This window comes from Podarcis cretensis, assembly GCF_951804945.1.
Source record: "Podarcis cretensis genome assembly, chromosome: 12".
NCBI classification, from domain to species: Eukaryota; Metazoa; Chordata; class Lepidosauria; order Squamata; family Lacertidae; genus Podarcis; species Podarcis cretensis.
In genome coordinates this window covers 8,441,748-8,465,546 of record NC_137181.1, presented here as the reverse complement: position 1 = coordinate 8,465,546, position 23,799 = coordinate 8,441,748, and the positions used below count along the sequence as shown (strand labels likewise).

General features: G+C 47.4%; 1 protein-coding gene across 6 annotated transcripts in view; it reads right to left on the bottom strand.

The window, feature by feature from the left end:
- CRHR2 (corticotropin releasing hormone receptor 2) overlaps positions 1-23,799 on the bottom strand; it is a 204,642-nt gene that overhangs the window by 143,629 nt on the left and 37,214 nt on the right. For 2 of the 6 annotated variants that reach the window (XM_079946965.1, XM_079946970.1), the window contains one exon: positions 4,328-4,447. In XM_079946965.1, coding sequence (XP_079803091.1) covers positions 4,328-4,447 — 120 coding nt within the window. Of the gene's footprint in view, positions 1-4,323; positions 4,448-4,578; positions 4,964-23,799 lie in introns of those variants that run through there. The other 4 variants (XM_079946967.1, XM_079946966.1, XM_079946969.1 and 1 more) reach the window with 4 other exon arrangements.

Here is a 23,799-nt window from a genome sequence, read left to right as displayed (position 1 = left end):
TAACCAATAAGTGCTTTTTGACAGTGGAAGAGGCTACCTTAGCAGGTAGAGGCTCTCTGCCACTGGAGATAGAATCTGCATGTCCACCTCTCAGGGATGCTGAACTTCAGGTATGGGGGACCTTTGGCCCTCCAGGTGTTGCTGAACTACAACTCCCACAACCCCTGGTTGTTGTTTATGCTTGCTGGGACTGAGGGGAACTGTAGTTCAGCCACAACGGGTAGGTCAAAGGGTGCCTCACTCCTTCCACAGTTGCATTTTCCACTGCAGAACCTGTGATGAGCAGGTGGGGTTAGAGGGGTTGACCTCTGAGGTTCCTTCCAGCTCCAGATCTCCAGGTAAAGGTAAAAAGGTAAAGGACCCCTGGACGGTTAAGTCCAGTCAAAGGCGACTATGGGGTTGCAGTGCTCATCTCACTTTTAGGCCGAGGGAGCTGGCATTTCTGCATAGACAGCTTTCCGGGTCATGCGGCCAGCATGACTAAACCGCTTCTGGTGCAATGGAACACCGTGACGGAACCAGAGTGCACAGAAACACTGTTTACCTTTCCACTACAGCGGTACTTATTTATCTACTTTCACTGGTGTGCTTTTGAACTGCTAGGTTGGCAGGAGTTGGGACAGAGCAACGGGGGCTCACCCTGTCACGGGGATTCAAACCACTGACCTTCTGATCGGCAAACCCAAGAGGCTCAGTGGTTTAGACTGCAGTGCCACCTTCCATGACTCCAGGCAACAATCAGGTCATCTTTTCGAAGTGGCTGATACAGTAAGATAAACTTGTCCTGTGATAGTTTCCAGGTGTCTGGCACATTGGTTCAGAGCTCTGGTTTCCTGCTGTCTACTCACAATGCATATAAGCATCTCTTGGGGAAATCACAGGTTTGGCACAGGTAGCTCCTACTTCACATGAGATAACCACAGATTCCCCACACTTGCCATTGCTAGCAGCTGTTAATTTGAGCCACACCTGAGCCAAGCCCCATCATTCTTTTTTTTTTTTTTATAATAATTTTTATTAATTTTCCACACAAATAATAAAGAACAATATAAAACAGTATAACTTCAAGCTCATCGGTTCATGCCCTTTTTTCTTTGACTTCCCCATACCTCCCCTACCCTGCATCCTTATTTAATAATTCTTTAGCAACCCTTAGGTCCATTGTCTTAATTCCCTTTCATCAAAAATTTCTTAAGTTTTTTATTTACTGCTGCAATTCTTTACTTCTTACCCCCTGACATCTTAACATTCCTCAATTTTACAATTATTTTTAAGATATATTTTGAATTTCTTCCAGTCCTCTTCCATTGTCTCTTTCCCCTGGTCCCGGATTCTGCCCGTCATCTCGGCCAGTCCCATAAAGTCGATCACCTTTGTTTGCCATTCTTCCAGAGTAGGTAGTTCTTGCGTCTTCCAATACTTTGCCAGTAGAATTCTTGCTGCTGTAGTGGCATACATAAAGAAAATCCTATCCTTCCTTGGCACCATTTGGCCCACCATGCCCAAAAGGAAAGCCTCTGGTTTCTTAGGAAAAGTCCACTTAAGGACCTTCTTAATTTCATTATAGATCATTTCCCAGAAAGCTTTAACCTTTGGGCAGGTCCACCAAAGGTGGTAGAAAGTGCCTTCAGTCTCATTACATTTCCAACACTTATTATTAGGCAAATGATATATTTTTGCAAGCTTGACTGGGGTCATGTACCATCGGTAGATCATTTTCATAATATTTTCTTTTAAGGCATTACATGCAGTAAATTTAATACCGGTGGTCCATAACTGTTCCCAGTCAGCAAACATAATATCATGACCGATATCTTGTGCCCATTTAATCATAGCTGATTTCACCATTTCATCCTGTGTATTCCATTTTAACAGCAAGTTATACATTTTTGATAAGTTCTTAGTATTGGGTTCCAACAATTCTGTTTCTAGTTTTGACTTCTCTTTCTGAAATCCTATTTTCCTGTCCTGTTTAAACGTCTCATTTATCTGATGGTAATGCAACCAGTCTCGAACCTTAGGCTTTAGTTTCTCATAACTCTGAAGTTTCACCCTTTCGCCATCGTATTCTAAAATCTCATGATATTTTGGCCATTTAGAATCCATATTAAGTTTTTTTACTTCCCTAGCTTCCATTGGTGACACCCACCTAGGGGTTTTACTTTCCAACAAATCTTTGTATCTAATCCAAACGTTATACAATGCTTTCCTTACAATATGGTTTTTAAAGCTTTTATACACCTTTACCTTGTCGTACCATAAGTATGCATGCCAACCAAAACTATTGTCGTACCCTTCCAGATCCAAAATGTCAGTGTTCTCAAGAAGTAGCCAGTGTTTCAACCAGCAGAAAGCTGCTGATTCATAATAAAGTCTTAAGTCCGGCAGGGCAAACCCCCCTCTATCCTTTGCATCAGTTAAAATCTTAAATTTAATTCTGGGCTTTTTGCCCTGCCAGACAAATTTTGATATGTCTTTCTGCCACTTCTTGAAACAGTCCCATCATTCGTTGCCAGATCTGGGGCTTACTCCTCACAATGCAAAGTAATCCAGAACAGGAGGTGGTCCAGAATTAGCAGAAAAGACTTTTTGGTCCCTGGACAGGGCTAGGATGCCTGGACATGTTTTGATTCAGTTAAGTGCTGATTGGGTGCCAGGGTGCTCAGGTAAAAGCATGGGAAATTCCCTGATTATATTGTCCCTCAGATATTTTGCAAAGCAATCAGTGGGTTGAACATAATGATTAAAGATCTTACAGATTTCCACTCAAAGATGATTCTGTGTCCTGGTATCAGCGAAATGTCTCCCCCCCAAACAACACTATCTCCTCTGAATCCCAAACCCTGCCCAATTACTTGCCCAGTTTCACTACTAGATCAAGATATATCTACAAATGCTGACATTGAGAAGTGACTATTGCTGATTCTGGAAGAATTCTGTCAAATTCAAAAACCTATTTCCCTGCTATTCAAGCACAATCACACAGTCAAATACAGCCACATTCAGGTGACTGTGTCAACAACCTGTGTCAAAATTTTCACATTTGTCTGTGATGATCAACACTCACATGATATATACTCTTATATAAAGTGCTTGGGGCTGATTGTCGCTGGGTGACCGACTTCTAGGAGCTGAAATCTGGGTTATGCGATTTTCAGGCAGATCTGGAGCACCAAACGGTCAAAACTCAGGAGCAGAGAGAGCTCTACTCTTGCCCAGAGCAAGCAGAGCCACATGCATACTGAACCGCATTGTTCCCCATCTGCACGCTTGATTTGCTTCGGATCAGGGAAGGCGTTTTATTCCCAGTAGCAACCAGGAATTTGCATCTACCTGCAGACGCCAAGACATTTGCCCAACTTCACCACTAGATCAAAACACACTCGAATATTCCCAAGTGACTACAGCCGACCTTAGATACTTCCTAAAATTGATATAATGCACACACCCCGAGAAAGAAAGGATTCCACATGACAACACACCCAGTGGCTCGTCTTACTTCTTAATTATTTTACTGCACCGTTTGAAAGCACCCAGCTCCCGCTTCTCCCCACGAGGGAAAACTGAAATAAGTCAATGAACTCTTAGCAAACCAAACTTAACATGGGAACGCAATTTTGCATCTGTTCTCTTCTGGAACGAAACTCCTCATTTTCCAGGAAAACACTTAAGGAGAAAACGGGGGGGGGGGAGGATACACCCATTGAGACGTTCATTTCTCCTTATTTCAAAACTTGTCTTCAGTACTGTTCTTAAAACTATTTTTACCTGTTATTGTGGTGTGCCTGCCTTGAGACACGCGTAACAGGCAAGAGATAAAGAGCCAGCAATATTGACTATAATATCTATCTATCATCTATCTATCTATCTATCATCTATCTATCTATCTATCTATCTATCTATCTATCATCTATCTGTCTATCATCTATCTATCATCTATCTATCATCTATCTATCTATCTATCTATCTATCTATCTATATCTATCTATCTATCTATCTATCTATCTATCATCTATCTATATCTATCTATCTATCTATCTATCTATCTATCTATCTATCTATCTATCTCTATCATCTATCTATCTATCTATCTATCTATCTATCTATATCTATCTATCTATCTATCTATCTATCTATCTATCTATCTATATCATCATCTATCTATCTATCTTGCATTCTGCCACTGAGCTTCCACCAAGACCCATTCCCACCTTCACCCCAAAAGCCCAGAATTCATCCTCCAAGAAAAGCGAAGGCAGAGAGAGAGAGAGAGAGCGAGAGAGAGAGAGAGAGAGAGAGAGAGAGAGAGAGTTCGATCGGCACTTACTCGTGGTGTTGTACTTGACTCCGTTGAGAAACTCGGGGCAAGGTCTCTCCACCAGCTCCCCGGCGCTGGTCTTGGGCCAGCAGGTCCCGATCTGATCGGTGGTGGCGTTGCAGTAGGGACCTTCAAGTTAAAAGAGAGAAAAGGGAGTGACTGAAACCGTCCGCGCTCCGTGCGCCCGGGCGCGCCGCGCCGGGACCCTCACACCGAGAACCCCTCGAGAGACTCTGCCAGCCCTCTTCGAGCTCCCCTACCATCAAATCCATCCTGCAACAAATCGAGGAGACTGCAGTTCGCATCCAGCTCCTCGATGAAGTACTGGAGGACGACCGTCTCGTTCATGATGGTCCCGTTCTGGAAGAGGAGGAGGAGGAGGAACAAGCTGGGCTGGTTTCCAGGTTCCTTTCTCCCGTGGTTTTCTTTTGCCTCTTCCCCCTTTGCCAGTGAAGCAAAGCCTACTGGCTACATTCTCTCTCCCTTCCTCCCTGCTTCTGTCTTTTGGAGGGTGGGTGAACCCAACACAGAGATATCTTCCCAAGCGCTCCTGCTTTAAACAGCAGCTCAGGAGCCAATAAAATCACAGCCGGTTTCTCAGTGGGGGTTTTTCTGCTCTCTCCTGCGCCTCCCTCCTGCTGACATTTGGCTCTCTCTCTCTCTCTCTCTCTCTCTCTCTCTCTCTCTCTCTCTCTCTCTCGCCTTGATTATCCCTTAAGCGACAAACATTTCCTGCGAAATCGGGGAGAAGCGGTTTCAAGGCGTAGCGCAAGACGGGTCCGACCTCCCCTCGTGTATCCGAAACCGAACCGACTCTTCCCTGCCAGGGGACGGGGCCCAGGAGCATCGGTTTCTCCCCCCCCCCACCCCGCCCCCGTCAAACTGCTGCAAATCAGGAACCTTGGTGGGCAGCATCTCTCAGTGGCAAAGGATAAAGCACTCTGCACATGCCCCGGGACGCTCTTCTCCCCGGGCAGATTGCAAGCACGGGGAGGGAAAAACAGCCCGGCAGCTTAGGGCAGAATTCGAGATGATCTGAGGGAAATCCGTTTTTAGGGTTTGCTGGGTGTTGCACGGCTCAGGAGATCTCTTCTCCCGAAGCTGTAGAAGGGAAAGGCAACAGCCAGAGGGCAAGCGATGTAGCTTACTGGGGGGGGTGGAGCATCTGCTTCGCATGCAGAAGCCACTGGGTTCAATCCCGATGCGGCAGTGTGGTGTAGTGGTTAGGGCATCAGACTAGGGTCTGGGAGACCAGGGTTCAAATCCCCACTCAACCACGAAGCTGGCTGAGTGACCTTGGGCCAGTGCCTGCCTCTCAGCCTGTTGTGGGGATTAAATGAGTTGGGGCAGAACCACCATGCTAGCCTGAGCTCCTTGGGGGGAAAGGCAGGATATAAATGCAATCATAATTAATTATACCTTATGGAACAACATGAACGGAGCAATTTGTGCATCTGTATTGTTTCTGCATTATTTACGTATTTTTGGTGTGCATAATTCCCTGCCTTTAAAAATAAACAAATCTTGATGCTAAATAAACAACTGGGATGGGGAGAACCATGTGTGCCACTTTGAGAGCCTAGGAGCATAGATGGGACATGAATGCAGTAAATAAATACAGTGGTACCTAGGGTTAGGAACTTAATTCATTCTGGAGGTCCGTTCTTAACCTGAGGTACCACTTTAGCTAATGGGGCCTCCCACTGCCGCTGCGCCGCCACCGCACTATTTCTGTTCTCAACCTGAAACAAAGTTCTTAACCCGAGGTACTATTTCTGGGTTAGCAGAGTCTGTAACCTGAAGCGCCTGTAACCTGAAGCGTCTGTAACCAGAAGTACCACTGTACTAGGCAATCCTGAGCTAGAGAAATCAAGGGTCTGACTGTAGAAAGCAGCTTCTGTATTCCAATGTTCTAAGGGGCTCATTGCCTTCCCCCAGCACTGAATGTGCTGGCTTCCCTCTGGCAAACATCTGATCGTGCTGAAATCCAGGAGAGCTGTGATTAATGTAGGCCACACACCCACAATGCATGGCCTCCACACTCTGTGTTTTCTCTATAATTCAGGAGGGACATGGAATACAGGGAGGGAGTGCTAAGCCTGAAGTGGGGGTGGGGTCTTCTAACTCCAAGGGCCACACTGCTTTCTGGGCAACTTTTTAGGGGCCGCATGCGAGTGGGCCCTGAGGCAAAGCAACCAATGTAAATGTAACTTTTGTACAATAGGCTCGTCTCTATACACTGGTCTCTCCATCCAGGCAAACAGAAAAGCATGGTCAGAGCTGCAGGCGTGCCCATTTCATTTGCACAAAAGCATTCCGCGAGGGTGCAAAGCAGGGCAAGGGAGGGGCATTGCCTGTGGAGAAGGGGTGTGGCTTGAGAGAGGGCGCATGACCACTCATCTTCCCACCCTTCCTGGGGACAGGAGGGAGCCGGAAGTAAATCACAGAAAGAAAGCTGGAGTTAACTCCTCATTAACAAAACAGGATCCACACAGGAGTGTCAGGTCTAATGAGCACAGCAACTCAGGTCTTGCCCCAATGAAGCAGTTGCTGGGTCTAAAGATTCCTGCCTCCCCACAGCCAGATATCTCTCCTCCTCTCCAGGTTCCCCCCCCCCCAAGCAATCAGAGACTCTGTCTGCGTATCTGTCTTTGCTCCTCGTGCTTCATGCCTCTCCTGGTCCTGGGAAACCAAGGGGAGGGGAGCTTGTCACAGCAGGAGGGAGAGACCCCCTTGCTTCTTCACCAGCCTGACTCATCTCTGCCTCTTGGTCTCCCTTCTCTTCTGCTTCAGCTTCTGCCTCTAATTCTAGACTGCTCTCTGCCACAGCCTCTTCCTGCTCACTAAACCCTGTAAACTCTTCAGGTTCTGACACCTCCTCTTTCCAGTCTCTTCCTCTGACCCCTCATCATCATCATCCCACCACCACTTCCTTGGCTCTGAGCCTTCTTCCCTTGAAGGTTTCCCAGCTGGTTCCTGTGGGAATGTTCAGGGATGCAAGAGAGGATATACTGTTTGATTATAGGCTTTCCAACTTGTGTTAACAAGTTCACAATTTAGCAGAGTAACATTCCCCTTTTTAAACTCATAGCGGATGCATTTGCTCAGGCTCACTAAAGCCTCTATAATAACTGTTCTGGTATTTTCCCCTTATTCCCTCATAAAAGATAAGACATGACACAGTCTTCTATAAAAGTATAAAAAGAGTTTACTCACTCACATTCTGTTCACAATTGGATCCCAGAAGGCAGACTTATCTTAGAAAAGTAAGATACACCTGGAAACTATTTCATAAGGAGACAGTCCCTTTGTCCTCTCTTGGATGGAGGCCAAGAGGGCATCTTTGGCTAAGCAAATGTTGCTTCTTTGACGAAAGTAGTCACAGAGAAAGAGATGGCTGCCCTGCCCTGTGCTTTTGTTGTTACCTGCACAGGTGAGACCACACCCACCTCTAGTCACATGCAGAGGAAGTCTGTCCCAGCCCAGAAGGAAACAGGAAGTTTACTTGCTGGCTGGACAAACAATCCTCCCCATGTGTAAACATGTTCACTCTAGGAATGCTGTACTTGACTGCTCTTGTGTTTCACATCCCACAGTTCCTCCCACCATTCCTCTACATCCAACCAGCCCATGACAGGCAACGGCAGAGGAAACCACTCAGGTGCCTGGGGCGGTGTGCCCAGGGGCGCGGGGAGCCACCCATAGGAGCAGGGCGCACCGTGGGGCCTCCAGAGTCTGCCTGCCTCCTCCTACTTAGCAGCCCTACAGCTGGGGGGGGGGGAGGAAGTGAGCGGCCTGTTTGGGCAGCACGGAGCCTGTGTGTGTCCAAGCCAGGAAAGACACGTGGCTTGAGTGTGCTGCAGGCCCTGTGGTGAGTGCCACCTGGCATTTTGTCACCCCCTCAGTGGTGACACCCGGAGTGGCCCGCACCCACCACACACCCCATTCCTCCGCCCATGATGACAGGTGGATAAGAATTGAGAAGCACCTTGAACGCAGCATTGCTGCTCATCTCCCTGTCCTAGGGTGGAGAAGACAAGCAGCAATGTTTTGAGGAGTGTCCTGGCTCTTCTGGAGTTAAGTGAGGGTGAGGGGGCATTCTGGCAATGGGGGGGCAGGGAGCAGCACATTCCTGCTTCACCTCAGATGGTGAAATGGCACAGGCCTCCCCCATTTCTGAAGCAAGGAATTCAAAGATATTGACAGCACTGTTCCCTGCGTGACAATGTCCTGCACTACTACAGTCTGATCACGGGCCTCACTTCCTCTTGTTATCAACAGAGCAGCACACAAGGGCTGCTTGGTTAGGGTTACCAGACGTCCCCGGTTCCCGGGAACAGTCCCCGGATTTGCAAATCTGTCCCCGGACAAATTCCATCCCCGGAATGTGCCCAGATTTGCAAATCTGTCCCCGGGAAACGTGGCAGCGGCAGCCTCAGCAGCCCGGAGCCAGCCTGGTAGTGCAATCGGCTCTGGCTGGCTCCAGGCTGCCGACTGCCACTGCCGCCGCCACTGCTGAAGGGGAACCGGGGACGTCCGGCGGTACAGATCTCCTGCCCCCTTTGTTTTGACTGATGGGGGAGGCTCGGGAGTTGCGAGTGGGCAGCCGTTGCCCAGGAGGGGCACAAGGCGCATGGTTTCTCTGCCGGGCAAGGTGCAAAGCCCTTCTTTCGCACCCTGTGAAATGCGCAGAATTTTTTAAAAACTGGGCAATGGCGCACTGCCTGCCCATGGCTCCTGAGCCTCCCCCAATCTCCTGCTCCCCTTCCCCCTTTGTTTTGACCGATCGGGGGAGGCTCGGGAGCCATGGGCAGGCACTATTGCTCAGTTTTTTAAAAAACTCTGTGCATTTATGTTTCACAGGGTGCGAAAGAAGGGCGCTGCACCTTTATACAATATGCATGTGTGCTTGGGCCCAGGGCCTTTTGCCTCACCAAAAAGTGTCCCGAATTCATTGAAAAAATCTGGGAGCCATATTCTTGGTCGCATTACACAATTATGCCATGGGACAGAGACTCGCCTGAGAGTTTACAAGGCGCCTGCTGGTTGCTAAGTGATAGTGTCCTGTCTTCCCAATTACTAAGCCTTGCACTTTTTATCACACACTGAAATCCCACAATGTCACCCGCTATGCATGTGTGTGGTTACATATTGCAACGAGCTCAATTAGCCAAACGGCTTGAACAATGAGAGCATTTTGATGGGATTAGATCCCTGATGTGGGGCTGCTGGCAGTGGCATCACCTCCGGGTCATCTCCGAGGGAGACCCCACTGAAAGGTGTGGGGTATTGTAAGAAGTGAAATGCCTTGGGTAGCTAAGCCGGTGTCCATCTTTGTAATTTTGGCTCAGCATTACCCAGCGTTGGGATTTGAAATGTCAGCAGGGGTTCCGTGAAGAATGTTCTGAACTTAAGTCCTGCTAGATCATGGGTAGGCAAACTAACGATGCCTCATGAGGAACGGCTAAGGGAGCTGGGCATGTTTAGCCTGGAGAAGAGGAGGTTAAGGGGTGATATGATAGCCATGTTCAAATATATAAAAGGATGTCACATAGAGGAGGGAGAAAGGTTGTTTTCTGCTGCTCCAGAGAAGCGGACACGGAGCAATGGCTCCAAACTACAAGAAAGAAGATTCCACCTAAACATTAGGAAGAACTTCCTGACAGTAAGAGCTGTTCGACAGTGGAATTTGCTGCCAAGGAGTGTGGTGGAGTCTCCTTCTTTGGAGGTCTTTAAGCAGAGGCTTGACAACCATATGTCAGGAGTGCTCTGATGGTGTTTCCTGCTTGGCAGGGGGTTGGACTCGATGGCCCTTGTGGTCTCTTCCAACTCTATGATTCTATGATTTTAAGGGCCGGGGGCCGGATCTGGCCCAATTGCATTCTAAATTCGGCCCGTGGATAGTCCGGGAATCAGCGTGCTTTTACATGAGTAGAATGTGTCTTTTTATTTAAAATGCATCTCTGGGTTATTTGTGGGGCATAGGAATTCGTTCATCCCCCCCCCTCCGAAATATAGTCTGGCCCCCCACAAGGTCTGAGGGACAGTGAAGCGGCCCCCTGCTGAAAAGGTTTGCTGACCCCTGTGCTAGATCACATCAGCCCACCTGGTCCAGCATCTTTCTTTGTGTTGGCTGAAAGGATGCTTCCGGTAAGTTCACAAGCAGGGCATGAAGCCAACAGCCCTTTTGTCCCATTCCTACCAAAGCAAATGCTGCTAAGAACATAGAAGGAGCCTGCTGGATCTAGCCAATGGCTCATCTAGACCAGAGTCCTATTCTTTTTTTTTTTTTTTTTAAGAATATTTATTAAGATTTTACAAGATCATAGATACAAAAATACATAATAAAACTGAAAAACAGAAAAAAATACAAAATAAAAAAAAATAAAAAAATAAAAAAAGTTAAAACAAATCCACTTTTTTGTAACCTTAAACTCATTAACTTGTTTCTTTGACCTCCTCACACCTCCCGTTTTTGTATTCCCATTAATATAATCAAATCAGCAAATCCTTACCCTCTTATCTTAACATGTTGAAACTCTATGTTTTCACCCATTATCAATTCACTTTTGCATACTCTTTTTAACTTTGTTGCTAATACCACTTATTTTCAATCCAACATCATTTTAACATTCGTTAATTTTACAGTGTTTCTGCAGATAGTCTTTGAATTTCTTCCAGTCTTCTTCCACCAACTCTTCTCCCAGGTCTCGGATTCTGCCAGTCATTTCCGCTAATTCCATATAGTCCATCACCTTCATCTGCCACTCTTCCAGGGTGGGTAAGTCTTGTGTCTTCCAATACTTTGCAATAAGTATTCTTGCTGCCGAACACAGGAGCCCTCTTCCCTTCTGTGGTCTCCAGAAACTGGTACTCAAAAACATTACTGTCTCCAACTGTGGATGCCGAGCATAGGCATCATGGCTGGTACCCATCGATAGTCTTCCCCTCCATGAATTCGTCCAATCTTCTTTTAAAGCCATCCAAGTTGATGGCCATCACTGCCTCCTGGGGGAGTGTTCCACTTTCCCAATGCCATACTGTACATTGTTTCATGAACTTCAATCATGCCATTTTTCTACACTAAGATGTCCCAGATGCTGCAACCTTTCCTCATAATGGATCTACTCCATCTCCTTGATGATGATGACAACGACGACAACAACAACAACAACAAGTACAGTCATACCTCAGGTTAAATATGCTTCGGGTTGCGTCTCGCGGTGACCCAGAAGTAACGGAACGGGTTACTTCCGGGTTTCGCTGCTCGCGCATGCGCAGATGCTCAAAATGACGTCACGTGCATGCACAGAAGCGGCAAATCGTGGCACGCGCAGATGTGGGTTGCGTTCTGCTCAGGATGCAAACGGGGCTCCAGAACGGATCCCATTCACATCCAGAGGTACCACTGTATTTAATTATGGGGTATCAGAGTGGGACACAGGTGGCGCTGTGGGTTAAAGCCTCAGCGCCTAGGACTTGCCGATCGAAAGGTCGGCGGTTCGAATCCCTGCGGCGGGGTGCACTCCCGCTGCTCGGTCCCAGCGCCTGCCAACCTAGCAGTTCGAAAGCACCTCCGGGTGCAAGTAGATAAATAGGGACCGCTTACCAGCGGGAAGGTAAACGGTGTTTCCGTGTGCGGCTCTGGCTCTGGCTCTGGCTCTGGCTCTGGCCAGAGCAGCGATGTCACGCTGGCCACGTGACCCGGAAGTGTCTCCGGACAGCGCTGGCCCCTGGCCTCTTAAGTGAGATGGGCGCACAACCCCAGAGTCTGTCAAGACTGGCCCGTACGGGCAGGGGTACCTTTACCTTTACCTTTATCAGAGTTTTTAGGGGGCTAACAAGGCTGGGATAGCAGGCTTGTTGGTTTTTGAATGTCTGATGTAGATTTTTTTTCCATTTTGTTGTTCTGTATGGGACAATGACAATAAAGATTATCGTATCGTAACAACAACAACAACAACAACAACAACAACAACAACTTATTTATATGCCACCCATCTGACTGGGTTTCCCCAGCCACTCTGGGCGGCTCCCAACAAATTAAAACACAGTAAGACATCAAACATCAAATACTTCCCGATACAGGGCTGCCTTCATTTGTCTTCTAAAGGTTGCATAGTTCCTTATCTCCTTGACACCTGAAGGGAGGGCGTTCCACAGGGAGGGCGCCACTACTGAGAAGGCCCTCTGTCTGGTTCCCTGTAACCTCACTTCTTGCAGTGAGGGAACCGCCAGAAGGCCCTTGGAGCTGGACCTCAGTGTCCAGGCAGAACGATGGGGGTGGAGATGCTTCTTCAGGTATACTGGGCCAAAGCCATTTAGGGCTTTAAGACATAACTCTGTGCCATCCAATATCCTTTCTTCCTTTGATTTTGATGAGGTTGAATGTCTGGGACTGGAATGAGGGAGACCAGACTGAGGAGGAATGGTGGAGACTGCGCCCCCTCCTCTTGAACCTTCCAGATAAGGGAAAGATATTGATTTGCGGCAGTGCTTTGAGGAAGGTCACAGCTCAGAGACAGGTGAACAGAAGAGTTGGGGGAGTTGGGAGAAGAGAGGGGAGAGAAAGAGACAGAGCAGTCAGCTGACACGTTATCACTGGACAGCATTCCTGACTTCCCTTCTACCAGAACCCGGCGTGCATTGAAAGTGAAAGAGCAAAAGACTCAGAGACAATTAACCCCTGGTGGCCACCGTAAAGGGAAACACTGTTGCTAAGAAGGGAGTGGGGAGGAGCCCAGTTGAAGCAACGCCATTGTCCGAGTGGTTGCCCTTCTGTATATCTCTGTGAATTGTGAATAAATACATTGGTAAGAAGAACATTGAAGACTCCCTGGAAAAGACCCTGATGTTGGGAAAGATTGAGGGCACAAGGAGAAGGGGACGACAGAGGATGAGATGGTTGGACAGTGTTCTCGAAGCTACCAGCATGAGTCTGACCAAACTGTGGGAGGCAGTGGAAGACAGGAGTGCCTGGCGTACTTTGGTCCATGGGGTCACAAAGAGTCGGACACGACTCTAAACAACAACAAGAAGAACGTCTTGTTTTTCCATTTCTGGCATCCAGTCAGGAGGGAGGATGATTGGAGTACTTTTGAAGTCTGACACAGAAGGTCCCAGGTTCAGTCCTAGTTTCCAAACAAGACTGGGAGACTCCTCTGTCTGAAACCATAGAGAGCTCCTGAGAGTCAGCGTGGACATCATAGCTGCTAGCCAGGATGGTTATGTTCTGTCTCCACAGTTGCAATGCTTCTGAATGCCTATTGCTGGAAACTGCAGAAGGGGAGAGGAACTTGAATTCTGCTTATGCATTTCCTACTGGCAACTGTTCAGCCCCTGTGAGAGCAGGGAGCTGGACTAGACAGGTCACTGGCCTGATCCAGCAGCATCTTCTTATGTTCTTAATGAACCAGATAGACCAAAAGTCCGAGGCATCTTTCTGCGCTACTTGCTGTTCTGGGCCCAGGGGTAACCCATGAAACACGATCCAGGACCGGTCCAGAATCCAGAGGTTCCGCTAGGAGTCAGTCTGACAGGGCCAAGGCAGGACACGAGGCAGGAAACCAGGCAAGGACAGGTACAGGATCTAGCAAACAGCAATGTTGGTCCCGCAACCTGGGGAGAGGTCCGACAGCCTTTTATCTTTGTTGGGGTAACGGCCGGTCCTGATCCCCCAGCGACTCACCTCCCTGTTTTGCCCGACGTCGAGCATTCCTCCTGCGAGTACTCAGGTCTCTCCTCTCAGACCTCAGTCTCTGCAGCTCGGGAGACGTCGGTGGGTTACTAGACCCAGAGGCTGCCTCAGCCTCCCCTGACCAAGCCGGTAGTGGAACAGCTGTAAGTGATGGCCCAGCTGAAGGCAACGAGATAATCCCCGCATCTGGAGCCAGGGCAGGCTCAGGCCCCTGACTCAGCCCAGCTGGAGCTTGTTGCAGGGGAACCTGTGCATACTGGGATTCTTCAGCATCAAGCCCAAGACTTGGTTCAGATGATGCCTGAGGCAAAGGATCCGGTGCAGACTGAGTCTCCTCTGGTTTCGAGTCTGAGCCCGAGTCCCAGGCCATCACACACGCTGGTGAAATCTCCGAGGTCCCAGAATCAGGGACCACCAGCCAGATCTTAGGCAAATGGAATAACATCTTTTTTGACTACGGATGAAGAGCAGTTTGTGCTCATAGAATCTGCTTGGCCATCACTGAAAATACAGCTGGGGGCTCAGAGGGACCCTTGATCTCTGAAACAGTCAGGTATTGCTTATGTTTTTGGTTGTCACAGTCTTATCTAACTCCCTTTCTTGACAAGTGCTTGTCTTTTTCTTAGCTGACAAGCTGGCATCTGCAGCGAAAGCAAATTCCTATTAAGCAATGAAAAATGACAACATGGGAGGGTTTGTCAAGGAAAAATAAAAACAAATAAAGTGTCAATATGCAGATTCCTCGCAGTAATTCTTCACGCTGCAACAAAAACGGGAAAGAAATATTTACTGCTTCCAGAAGAAGGGACTGCAATAGGGCAAATATTTTATTTTATTTTAAAGAGAATGTTTCACAACAACACCCCGGCTATATTTTATCCGGGGGTAAGCACATTTTGCCATTCCTCAGTCCTATAAAAACTGTGCGAGTGAATCCTATTACATGAGAAGAATTATGTTAGTCGTGCTGGGAAACTATAAAGAAACTGCGCCAAAATGATATCTGGGCACAACATTGTCAATTTTTGAAGCTAACCCATTAAAAGGTGCTAAGAATGAATGCGTGAAAAACTGCTATATTGAACCTCGCATTATTCCACCCTCATTTTTCTATTAGCTTCTTTGCATTTTAAGTAGCACTGCAGTTTTTGTGATGGTGTTTTGGCCTAGGATGCGGTGAACACACAGTGTGAAGGGCAGACATATTCCCCCAACCCAGGGGCTGCCAACATTGTGTACTCCAGGTGTTGATGGACTTGGAGTCCCATCATCCCTGACCATTGGCCATGCTGGTTGGGGCTGATGGAAGGTGGAGTCCCACATCTGGACCCTCTTGGCTACGCCTGCCCCTCTCCATCATCGCACACGCAATTGGGTCAGAGACGTGCATTGCAAAACTAGGGAGACTATGATTTGCAGAAGTGCGCCTGCAATACAATTTGTGCATCGTTTCAGGAAGTGCCAAGGATTCGGATCCACCACCAAGTGGCAATCAAACCAAAGTGCTGCCCCGACTCTCTCCCTCCCCACCCTAGGGGTCCAGTAATTCTTTTCTTTTCTTTTTAAAATCAAAGTTGGCAGCTATCCTGTGGAGTTATGTCGGCTGAAGCACCGGCAAGGCGTTATTATGGAATTAGTGATTCTGCATGATGAATTCCACATAATTAAGCATTGGAAAATCGATCTCTGCAGATAAGAGTCAGATCCATTTCCTTGCCATTAAGAAGCTGTTATTAGAACAGCTCCGACGTGACTTACCAGGCGACGCAGGAACTTTGGGATAAAGAGAAAGGGCAACCCAGGGGCCATATTTGGGGAAACACATTTGTTGCAGCGGGAGAAAAGATAACAAGCATCTGGGCAATGGGAGCTTCAATGGAAATTGCAGAGGTGCTAATCTGGTGCTGGCCCTGTTTCAAAACAGCCAGTTCCATGCAGTACTCTCTCCATGGTCACCACAAAATAGAAGTCCCCAGCAGGTATGGAAGCCAAGCCTTATGAGAAACAGTTGATACAGCGGTATCTTGGGGTTACAGACGCTTCAGGTTACAGACTCCGCTAATCCAGAAATAGTACCTCGGGTTAAGAACTTGCTTCAGGATGAGAACAGAAATCATACAGCGGCAGCGGGAGGCCTCATTAGCTAAAGTGGTGCTTCAGGTGAAGAACAGTTTCAGGTTAAGTACAGACCTCTGGAACGAATTAAGTTCTTCACCCGAAGTACCACTGTATACCTTTCCCAAAAAGCCAGAGGCATTTTTGCTTGGCTTGATGGGAAATGAGATTATGAAGATAGACCAAAGACCTTATGTACGCAACAGTCACAGTGAGGACTTTGTTGGCCCGATAATGGAAATTACAAGAAATTCCTACTATTGTGGAGTGGCAGGAGAAGGTGATGGGTTTTGCTGAGTTGGCCAAACTGAATTACAGGATCCGAGACCAGGACGATCAGAAATTCCAGAGAGACTGGAGTAAATTTACTGTATATTTAAATGAAAACTGTAAACATCTGAAGACACTAGCAGGGTTGAAGTAGATCCTACAATGTAGAGATACTGTAAAGAGTTAGAATGCACGATTGGATTTGATATGGGATACCGGTTGAAGGGAAGGAGGGAAGTCACAAGCTTGGTAGAGCAAAAAAGAAAAGAAAAAAAAGGTATATATGTGGATTAATGTATTGTTTGAAAAAGTTTGTAAGGAAAAATAATAAAAATTTACATGTAAAAAAAAGAGAGAGAAAAAGTTGAAGGAGCTGAGTATGTTTAGCCTGAAAAAGAGAAGATATGATGGCCAACTTCCAAGATCTTAAGGGCCATCACATGGAAGATGGAGCAAGTTTGTCTTCTCCTGCTCTGGGGGGGTAGGACTCAAAGCAGTGCCTTCAAGTTACAAAAAATGAGATACCAATTAAACATCAGGAAGAAGTTTCTGACAGGAAGAGCTGTTTGGCAGGGGAATGGTCTCCCTCAGGAGGTTATGCTTTCTCCTTCCTTGGAGGTTTCTAAGCAGATGTTGGATGGTGATCTGGCATGGATGATCTAGTTGAGATTCCTCCATTTCAGGGGGTTGGGCTAGAAGACCCTCAGGTTCCTTCCAAAGCTACAATTCTATGATATGTGTAAAGAAAACCATATATCCCAAAGGCACCACTGTCTCCCGTGACCTTCATTCTGAGGAAACCGAACCCCTGAAAAATGCAAGCACCCCTGGAGTTTCCTGTCACTTGGAGATTAGGCGCACGCCCCAGTATTTTGAGAACCATCTTTGATGGAGAGAGAGAGAGATTAATAGTGGAATAACTTCTGAGACTTCAAACATTTGCTCTCAGAATCACTTGCGTCTCAAGCCAGATGGTCTGATCTTCAAACTCATCTTGCTGATGGGATTTGCACAGTGCTTACGGTATGTCCATCTCTTGAAGATAACCTCCCTTTCGGGGAAAAGCCAGAGAGTATCTGGCCAGGGGTCCCTCTGAGAAGAAAATTGTTGCTCCCAGCACCCTAGTGAGTGCTTTTATCTCATTAGAAATTGGGGAGATGTTTCCATCTGAGCGATGAGCAGTATTCACTTCTCCCCCACCCCACGCCCCAACCCACAATCCATGGAAATTTAGATTTTTCATGCCAGCCACTGGAAGTTTCCCAGTGGGTTTTGCAAATACAAAGGAGCACATCACAGATTGTTGCAGGGAGGGGAGAGTGTGGGGGCTGTGGGTGGATGAGGAAGAAAGCAGGCTGTGCGGAAGCAGCATAATTCACGCTTATAAAGTTCCAATCCTTCAGCTCGTGTCAAGGTCTACAAACACGCAAATCAGAAGCAGTTTTTGTTTTGCTGCAGAGTGTTGCTGTCTTAGTGAGAGAGAACGGTGCCTCCTTTTGCAAATAAGGGATTGTGCAGAGGCTGGTCTTAAGGTGGCCACTTTCTTTTCTTTAAAAAAATATTTATTTGGTTTTTCAAATTAAAATAGTTCTCTTAAAGACTGTTTGCTTTGCCTGAGCCTCAGGGAGAGGTTATACTTTTGCGATTACTGATTAATACTCGAAGGTATCGTGATAACATGGACTATATTACAGTTTTGGAGGCTTATGCATAACTTCGGTGGAGAGATGCTTATTTGTGGGGCTTCTGATTTTGGCATGGCAGGGGACATGAGAAGATGGCTGACTTGGAAATTCACCTTTTAGCCGTTTACTTAGAAGGAAGCCAAACCTGACATCACTAGGAAAGTCAAGGGATTCCAGAAGAAAATGGAATTCAGACCAGGTTTCAGGTTCAGGCGGACTAACCAAAATCTGCTGTGGTTTCTCTCTGACTTTTGCCTGGCTGGAATATGTCCTTTGTGGATGCCTCTTGCTCTCCAGCATGGAGGATAGAGAGGGGTTTGTGAGTGAGTGTAGAAACCAGCCAACTGTACAAATACTTTTTATTATGATTGTACATTCATGATGATTTGTGCTCATGATGGTGTTGGGGCAGTTATATGCGATCCAGCTTTCAATACTGTTTTTGCACATCTAAAAGTTTCGGGGCAGGTCTTACAGGTGCTGTTGGGAGAGGTCCGAAAACATTAGAAGGACCACCATTTCCCCATTTCTCTTCTAAGCTAAGAATGTTCTTCAGCCAGTGTTCTTCAGCCTGGGGTCCCCAGATGTGGGTAGACTACAATGCCCATCATCCTTGGTCATTGGTCTAAGGTGGCTGTGTATGGTGGGCCTTGCAGCCCACCCACATCTGGGAACACCAGGTTGAAGAACACTGTATGGTGCAAAATTATGTGAGGCCACCAGTTTGCTGGAACTAACCAGTTCTGGGTTTGGTCAGCGCTTGGATGGGTGACCAGGGCCGTCTTACCCATATGGCACCTGGGCTCTAAGGGGTGCCAGGCCGAGAGTCCGGGGCTTGAGAGTTGAGTCCAGTGAAGAGCCCATCTGTTGGTTGGAGTGCCACGGTGGGCTCTTTTGCTACGAGCGGCTCTGCGCTGTGAGTTCAGGGGTGACCAAGCCAGCGAGACGCTGAGGCAGCTGTCTGGCTCCACCCTGCTGCGCGCCTGGGACTGGGCAACCTGGGGGGTGGGACCAGGCTGATCTTTGCACCCTGGCACCTCATAAGCTTAAGACAGCCCTGTGAGTGACTATCCGGAAACCATGTGCTTTGGGTTCTATGATAGAGGAAATCTGGAATATAAACATAATGTGGTCCTGCAGATGTTGGTGGACTCCCAGCGTGTCAGGGAGCAGACAAGGAGAACAGGTCATTTGCAGATCAGAGAAAGAAAGTAAAATGCTGGCTAATTTACATCTTGTTTCATTATTAAGGAAGCTGAACAGAGAACACACGGAGACTTCTAAGGATTGCTCCTGCCTAGATGAAGCAGTTGCCTGGACTGGCTTGTAGCTCCCCCTTCATTCCTACCCCTGGGTCAGGTCCCTCCCTCTGTCTATGGCGAGCCCCAAGGGACCTATGTCTGCCTGGCTCTCTACTTGGCAACTGTCAGGATACTGTCAGCGGCTCCCAGCTGGTTGCCCAGGAAAGTATAAGACAAGGAAAAGTTTCTTACTGTCCTTTTTTATTTCAATCTTTACAGAGAGAGGCTATAGAACCCAGCTTCTTGGATAATGGCGTTGTCCCAAGTGAAACTCCACCCCCGTCTCTCCCACTTCCTCATTCGTCACTTCTACGGGTGCTGCTATGTGCCCTCTGTCTTTGAGCAATTTGCTCTCCTACTTTCAAAGCTCGCCAGCTTCTGGGAGATGCTGCAATGCTTTCTAATGACAACGTGTCAGCCGGGTGCTGTTCTGGCTCTCCCAATATTTCCCAGCTTTTCCCCTTATCTGCCCCTGAGCTGCAAAAATGGTAAAGGTAAAGGACCCCTGACAGTTAAGTCCAGTCGCAGACGACTCTAGGGTTGCGGTGCTCATCTCGCTTTACAGGCCGAGGGAGCCAGCGTTTGTCCGCAGACAGTTTTTCCAGGTCATGTGGCCAGCATGACTAAGCTGCTTCTGGCGCAACGGAACACCGAAACCAGAGCAACACAAGGAAATGCCATTTACCTTCCTGCCAGAGTGGTACCTATTAATCTACTTGCACTTCTGGCGTGCTTTCAAACTGCTAGGTTGGCAGGAGCTGGGACCAAGCAACGGGAGCTCACCCCATTGCGGGGATTCGAACCGCCAACCTTCTGATCGGCAAGCCCAAGAGGCTCAGTGGTTTAGACCACAGCACCACCCGCGTCCCTTGCCTCTGAGTTGTGACCTCGCTCAAACCCCTGTTGTAAATCTATACTGTTTTCCTCTTCCTCCTCCCTGGAGGGGTCAGGCTGGGGAAGTGGTCTCCACCATTCTTCCTCTGCACAGTCCCTGATAGCAACATGCAATAGACCCCTCGTTCTGGGAGTTGGGGAGGGAGGCCAGCAGGCTGTCTGCAAAGAGGCTATCAAGGTGGGTTTGTGGTAGAATTGCCAAGTCTGATTCCTGTCCCAGCCCAAGACTTTGGATCAGTGGCGTAGCGTGGGTTGCCAGCACCCGGGGCAAGGCAAATAATTTGCGCCCCCTAACCCGTGGATTTGCGCCCCCTAACCCTAACCCCCAGATGTTGCACCCGGTGCGGCCGGGCCCCCCTGCACCCCCCACGTTACGCCACTGCTTTGGATATAACATTCCAATGGAGGCATGGGGAAGATTATGGAAGGAGGACTTGAGGTTTACTGCCTGCTATTCATTGAAAGAAAACTTTATGAAGATGCTTTATCGTTGGTATTTAACACCATAAAAGTTAGCAGAAATGTATAGAAATATCTCAAGCAATTGCTGGAGATGTGGAGAGGCGGAAGATACAATGTGACATATGTGGTGGAATTGTAGGAAAGTAAAGGAATTTGGGGAAACGGTATGTAATAAGCTCAAAAAGATATTTAAGATCTCCTTTGCAAAAAACCAAAACAAAAACCTGAAGCATTTCTTTTGGGTATAATGGGCACAGATATTCCAAAAAGCGTGAGGAAGATATTATTTCTGTACGCTACAGTCGCAGCAAGAACTCTAATAGCCAAAAATTGGAAGGGAGATTCAACTCTGACTAAACTGAAGTGGCAATAGAAACTGTCAGAATATGCAGAATTAGCAAGGATGACAGAAAAATTAAGGGACCACACAGATCAAACGTTTACGAGAGAATGGGACATGTACAGAAAATATCTCAGGGAGCACTGTATAAACCTGAACTTGTTGGCAGGTCTGGAGTGACTTCTGTAGGAAACCTTAGGAATTTAAGAGAACTGGGATTTGCTTTGATTGATAAGGATAAGTGCACTATGCTAAAACTACTTAGGACCCATGATGGGGTGATTGGAAGTCATTATAGAACCTATTTATGAAGAAAGTATTTCATCATTTGGTAATGTGCATTATTCTTATGTTGGCTGTTTGTTTTCTTTTTGGATTCAATAAAGCATTTTTTTAAAAAAAGAAGATTTCTGTCCCTGCCTTGTTCTGGGGCACCTGCCTGTTTCCCCTTCTTCATCATCCTTCACAGTGGCGTAGCGTGGGTTGTCAGCACCTGGGGCAAGGCAAGTAATTTGCGCCCCCTAACCTGTGGATTTTAGCACTCGAGTCTCTTCTACTAGATTGCGAGTGCGAGCGCCCCCCCAGATGTTGCGCCCAGTGCGGACGGCCCCCCCTGCACCCCCACGCTACGCCACTGATCCTTTAAGCTACCAGCCTCCAGGACTTCCCAGCTCTTCCCCTCCTCTGGGGTTTGGATAGTTTCCCACCACCAGGTTCCAGGATCTAAATCTTGTCCCTCTGTGCTTTCCCTGGGGGGGCTCTTGGTTGGGCAGCTACCCCTACACCTCCTCACCCAGCCATCACCTGACACAACATCTATCAGCCCTAGCAATCATAGTCGGTGGTCAGAGATGATGGCAGCTGTAGCCTGGCAACATCTTGTGGGATGTAATCCACTGGGAGCAGTCAAATACAACATTCCTTGTTTTCCTAGAGTGGACATGCAAGGGGATGTTGGTCTAGCCTGTCGAAACTTCCTGTTTCCTCCTGGCTGGAGCATCCTTCCTTTTGCATGTGACTAGAGGTGGGTGTGACCTTACCTGTCCAGGTAACAAAAAGGACAAGTCACGCAGCACTCTCTCTCTCTCCCTGACTTCCTGCTTCATTGGACCAGCTTTTTAGCTAGGGACTGGATTATTCCCCCAAATGGGGTAGATCCACATGTACATATTTGTAACTAAGTCTGCCTTCAGGGATCCAACCGTGAATTGATGTGAGTAAACTTCTTTTATTGACTTTAAATGAGATTGCCGTGTCGTTATTCTTTTAGGAGGGATTAAAGGGAATTTATCAGGAACTATACAATTTAATCTGTAGTGGACTGATTTGTATAATAGAGAGGCTTACACAAGCCTGCAACCAGCTATCTGCTGTGCATGTAAAAGGGGAATGTAAACTCTGCTAAGTAAAGGAACTTGCTAGTGTAAGTTAGGAAGGATATTAATAAACAATATATCCTCTCCTGCCACCCTGAACATTCCCACACATTTGAGGACCAGAGATTCCCTGGTTAAGCTTTAGCGAATGGGCTACCACCATTCCACAAGAGAAGAAAGGACTATAATCTAACCACCGAAGAGGAAATTATTTTCTTCATCTACCCAGGTTTTTTAGGGGTTTTCTTAGGAATAACTAATCTGGACTAAGCTGTATTTAAAAGATCTGAGCGGTCCATCTCTTTTGTGAGAAGCAGGGGAAAGGAATCTCATGGGTCCGCCATTTCCTAACACCTTTTTTAAAAAAAATACTCTGCATCTGTTGTGTTGCATATATCACCTCAGAAACATTTTTGCACATTCTAGAATTCCCCAAAAGCCTTTTAGGACATGACAGATGAGGCAGAAAAGAAAACTGGGGTGGGTGGGGAAAGCGAGAGAAGAGAGAGCCCTTAAAGCTAACTTTTATTTTCTCATCTTTCAGCATGCTTGGACAATCTAGTAACTCAATGGAAGTGTCACATTTTTTGGGGGGGTGAGACTTTTAAAAAATAAAAATAAAAATCACTGTGGGTTTCTCACCCTGTTTCCCTAAGTGTTTCTGACAGCCCGTTTCAGAGCATTGTGAAATTCAGGGGGCAATAGGAACTGGTGGCTCTATACACCACAAGATAAAGGCAGCCAAGAACAGAAACAGGGTGAAATGATTGGGGAATGTTGGGACGCAGGATAGAAGTCCCATGGGAAAAACTGACCAAGAAAAACTGACAGAACTAACAGCGTATTCCTTACCATGATTGTTTCTCTCCCTCTCTCATGAAGCCACTTCCGACATCTGGAGGAGGTGGTGTTGCGGGCATTCATGCCCCCAACACAAGCGCGGGTGCTGGCTTCCACCGCACGATCAGGGGAATCCTCAGTCCCTGTCATCCCCCAGAGCCAGCCAATCGCCCGGCTTGGGGTGTGTGGCTTGCCCCATTTAAGGTGAGCATGGCCCCAGGATCTCCCTCTTTGACCGGCACAGCTGTTCGTGTTTCCTACCCACCCAATCCTTTTTCTTTTCAGGCTTCCCTCTGACCTTGCTATGGACTTTGGTTGGTCGCCGTTAAGGGGCCTGGTAGGAATTTTTTCCACTTGGCAAATTGGCACGAGCCATTTGGTTTTTCACCTACCTCGTAGCAAATCGTCACAACTTCCTTGGTCTTGGCAGTTAGGCATTGGTAGGGGTATTGTTATTTAGATGTGTTGGGGTGGAGGTCTAAACCACCGATCCTAGGGCTT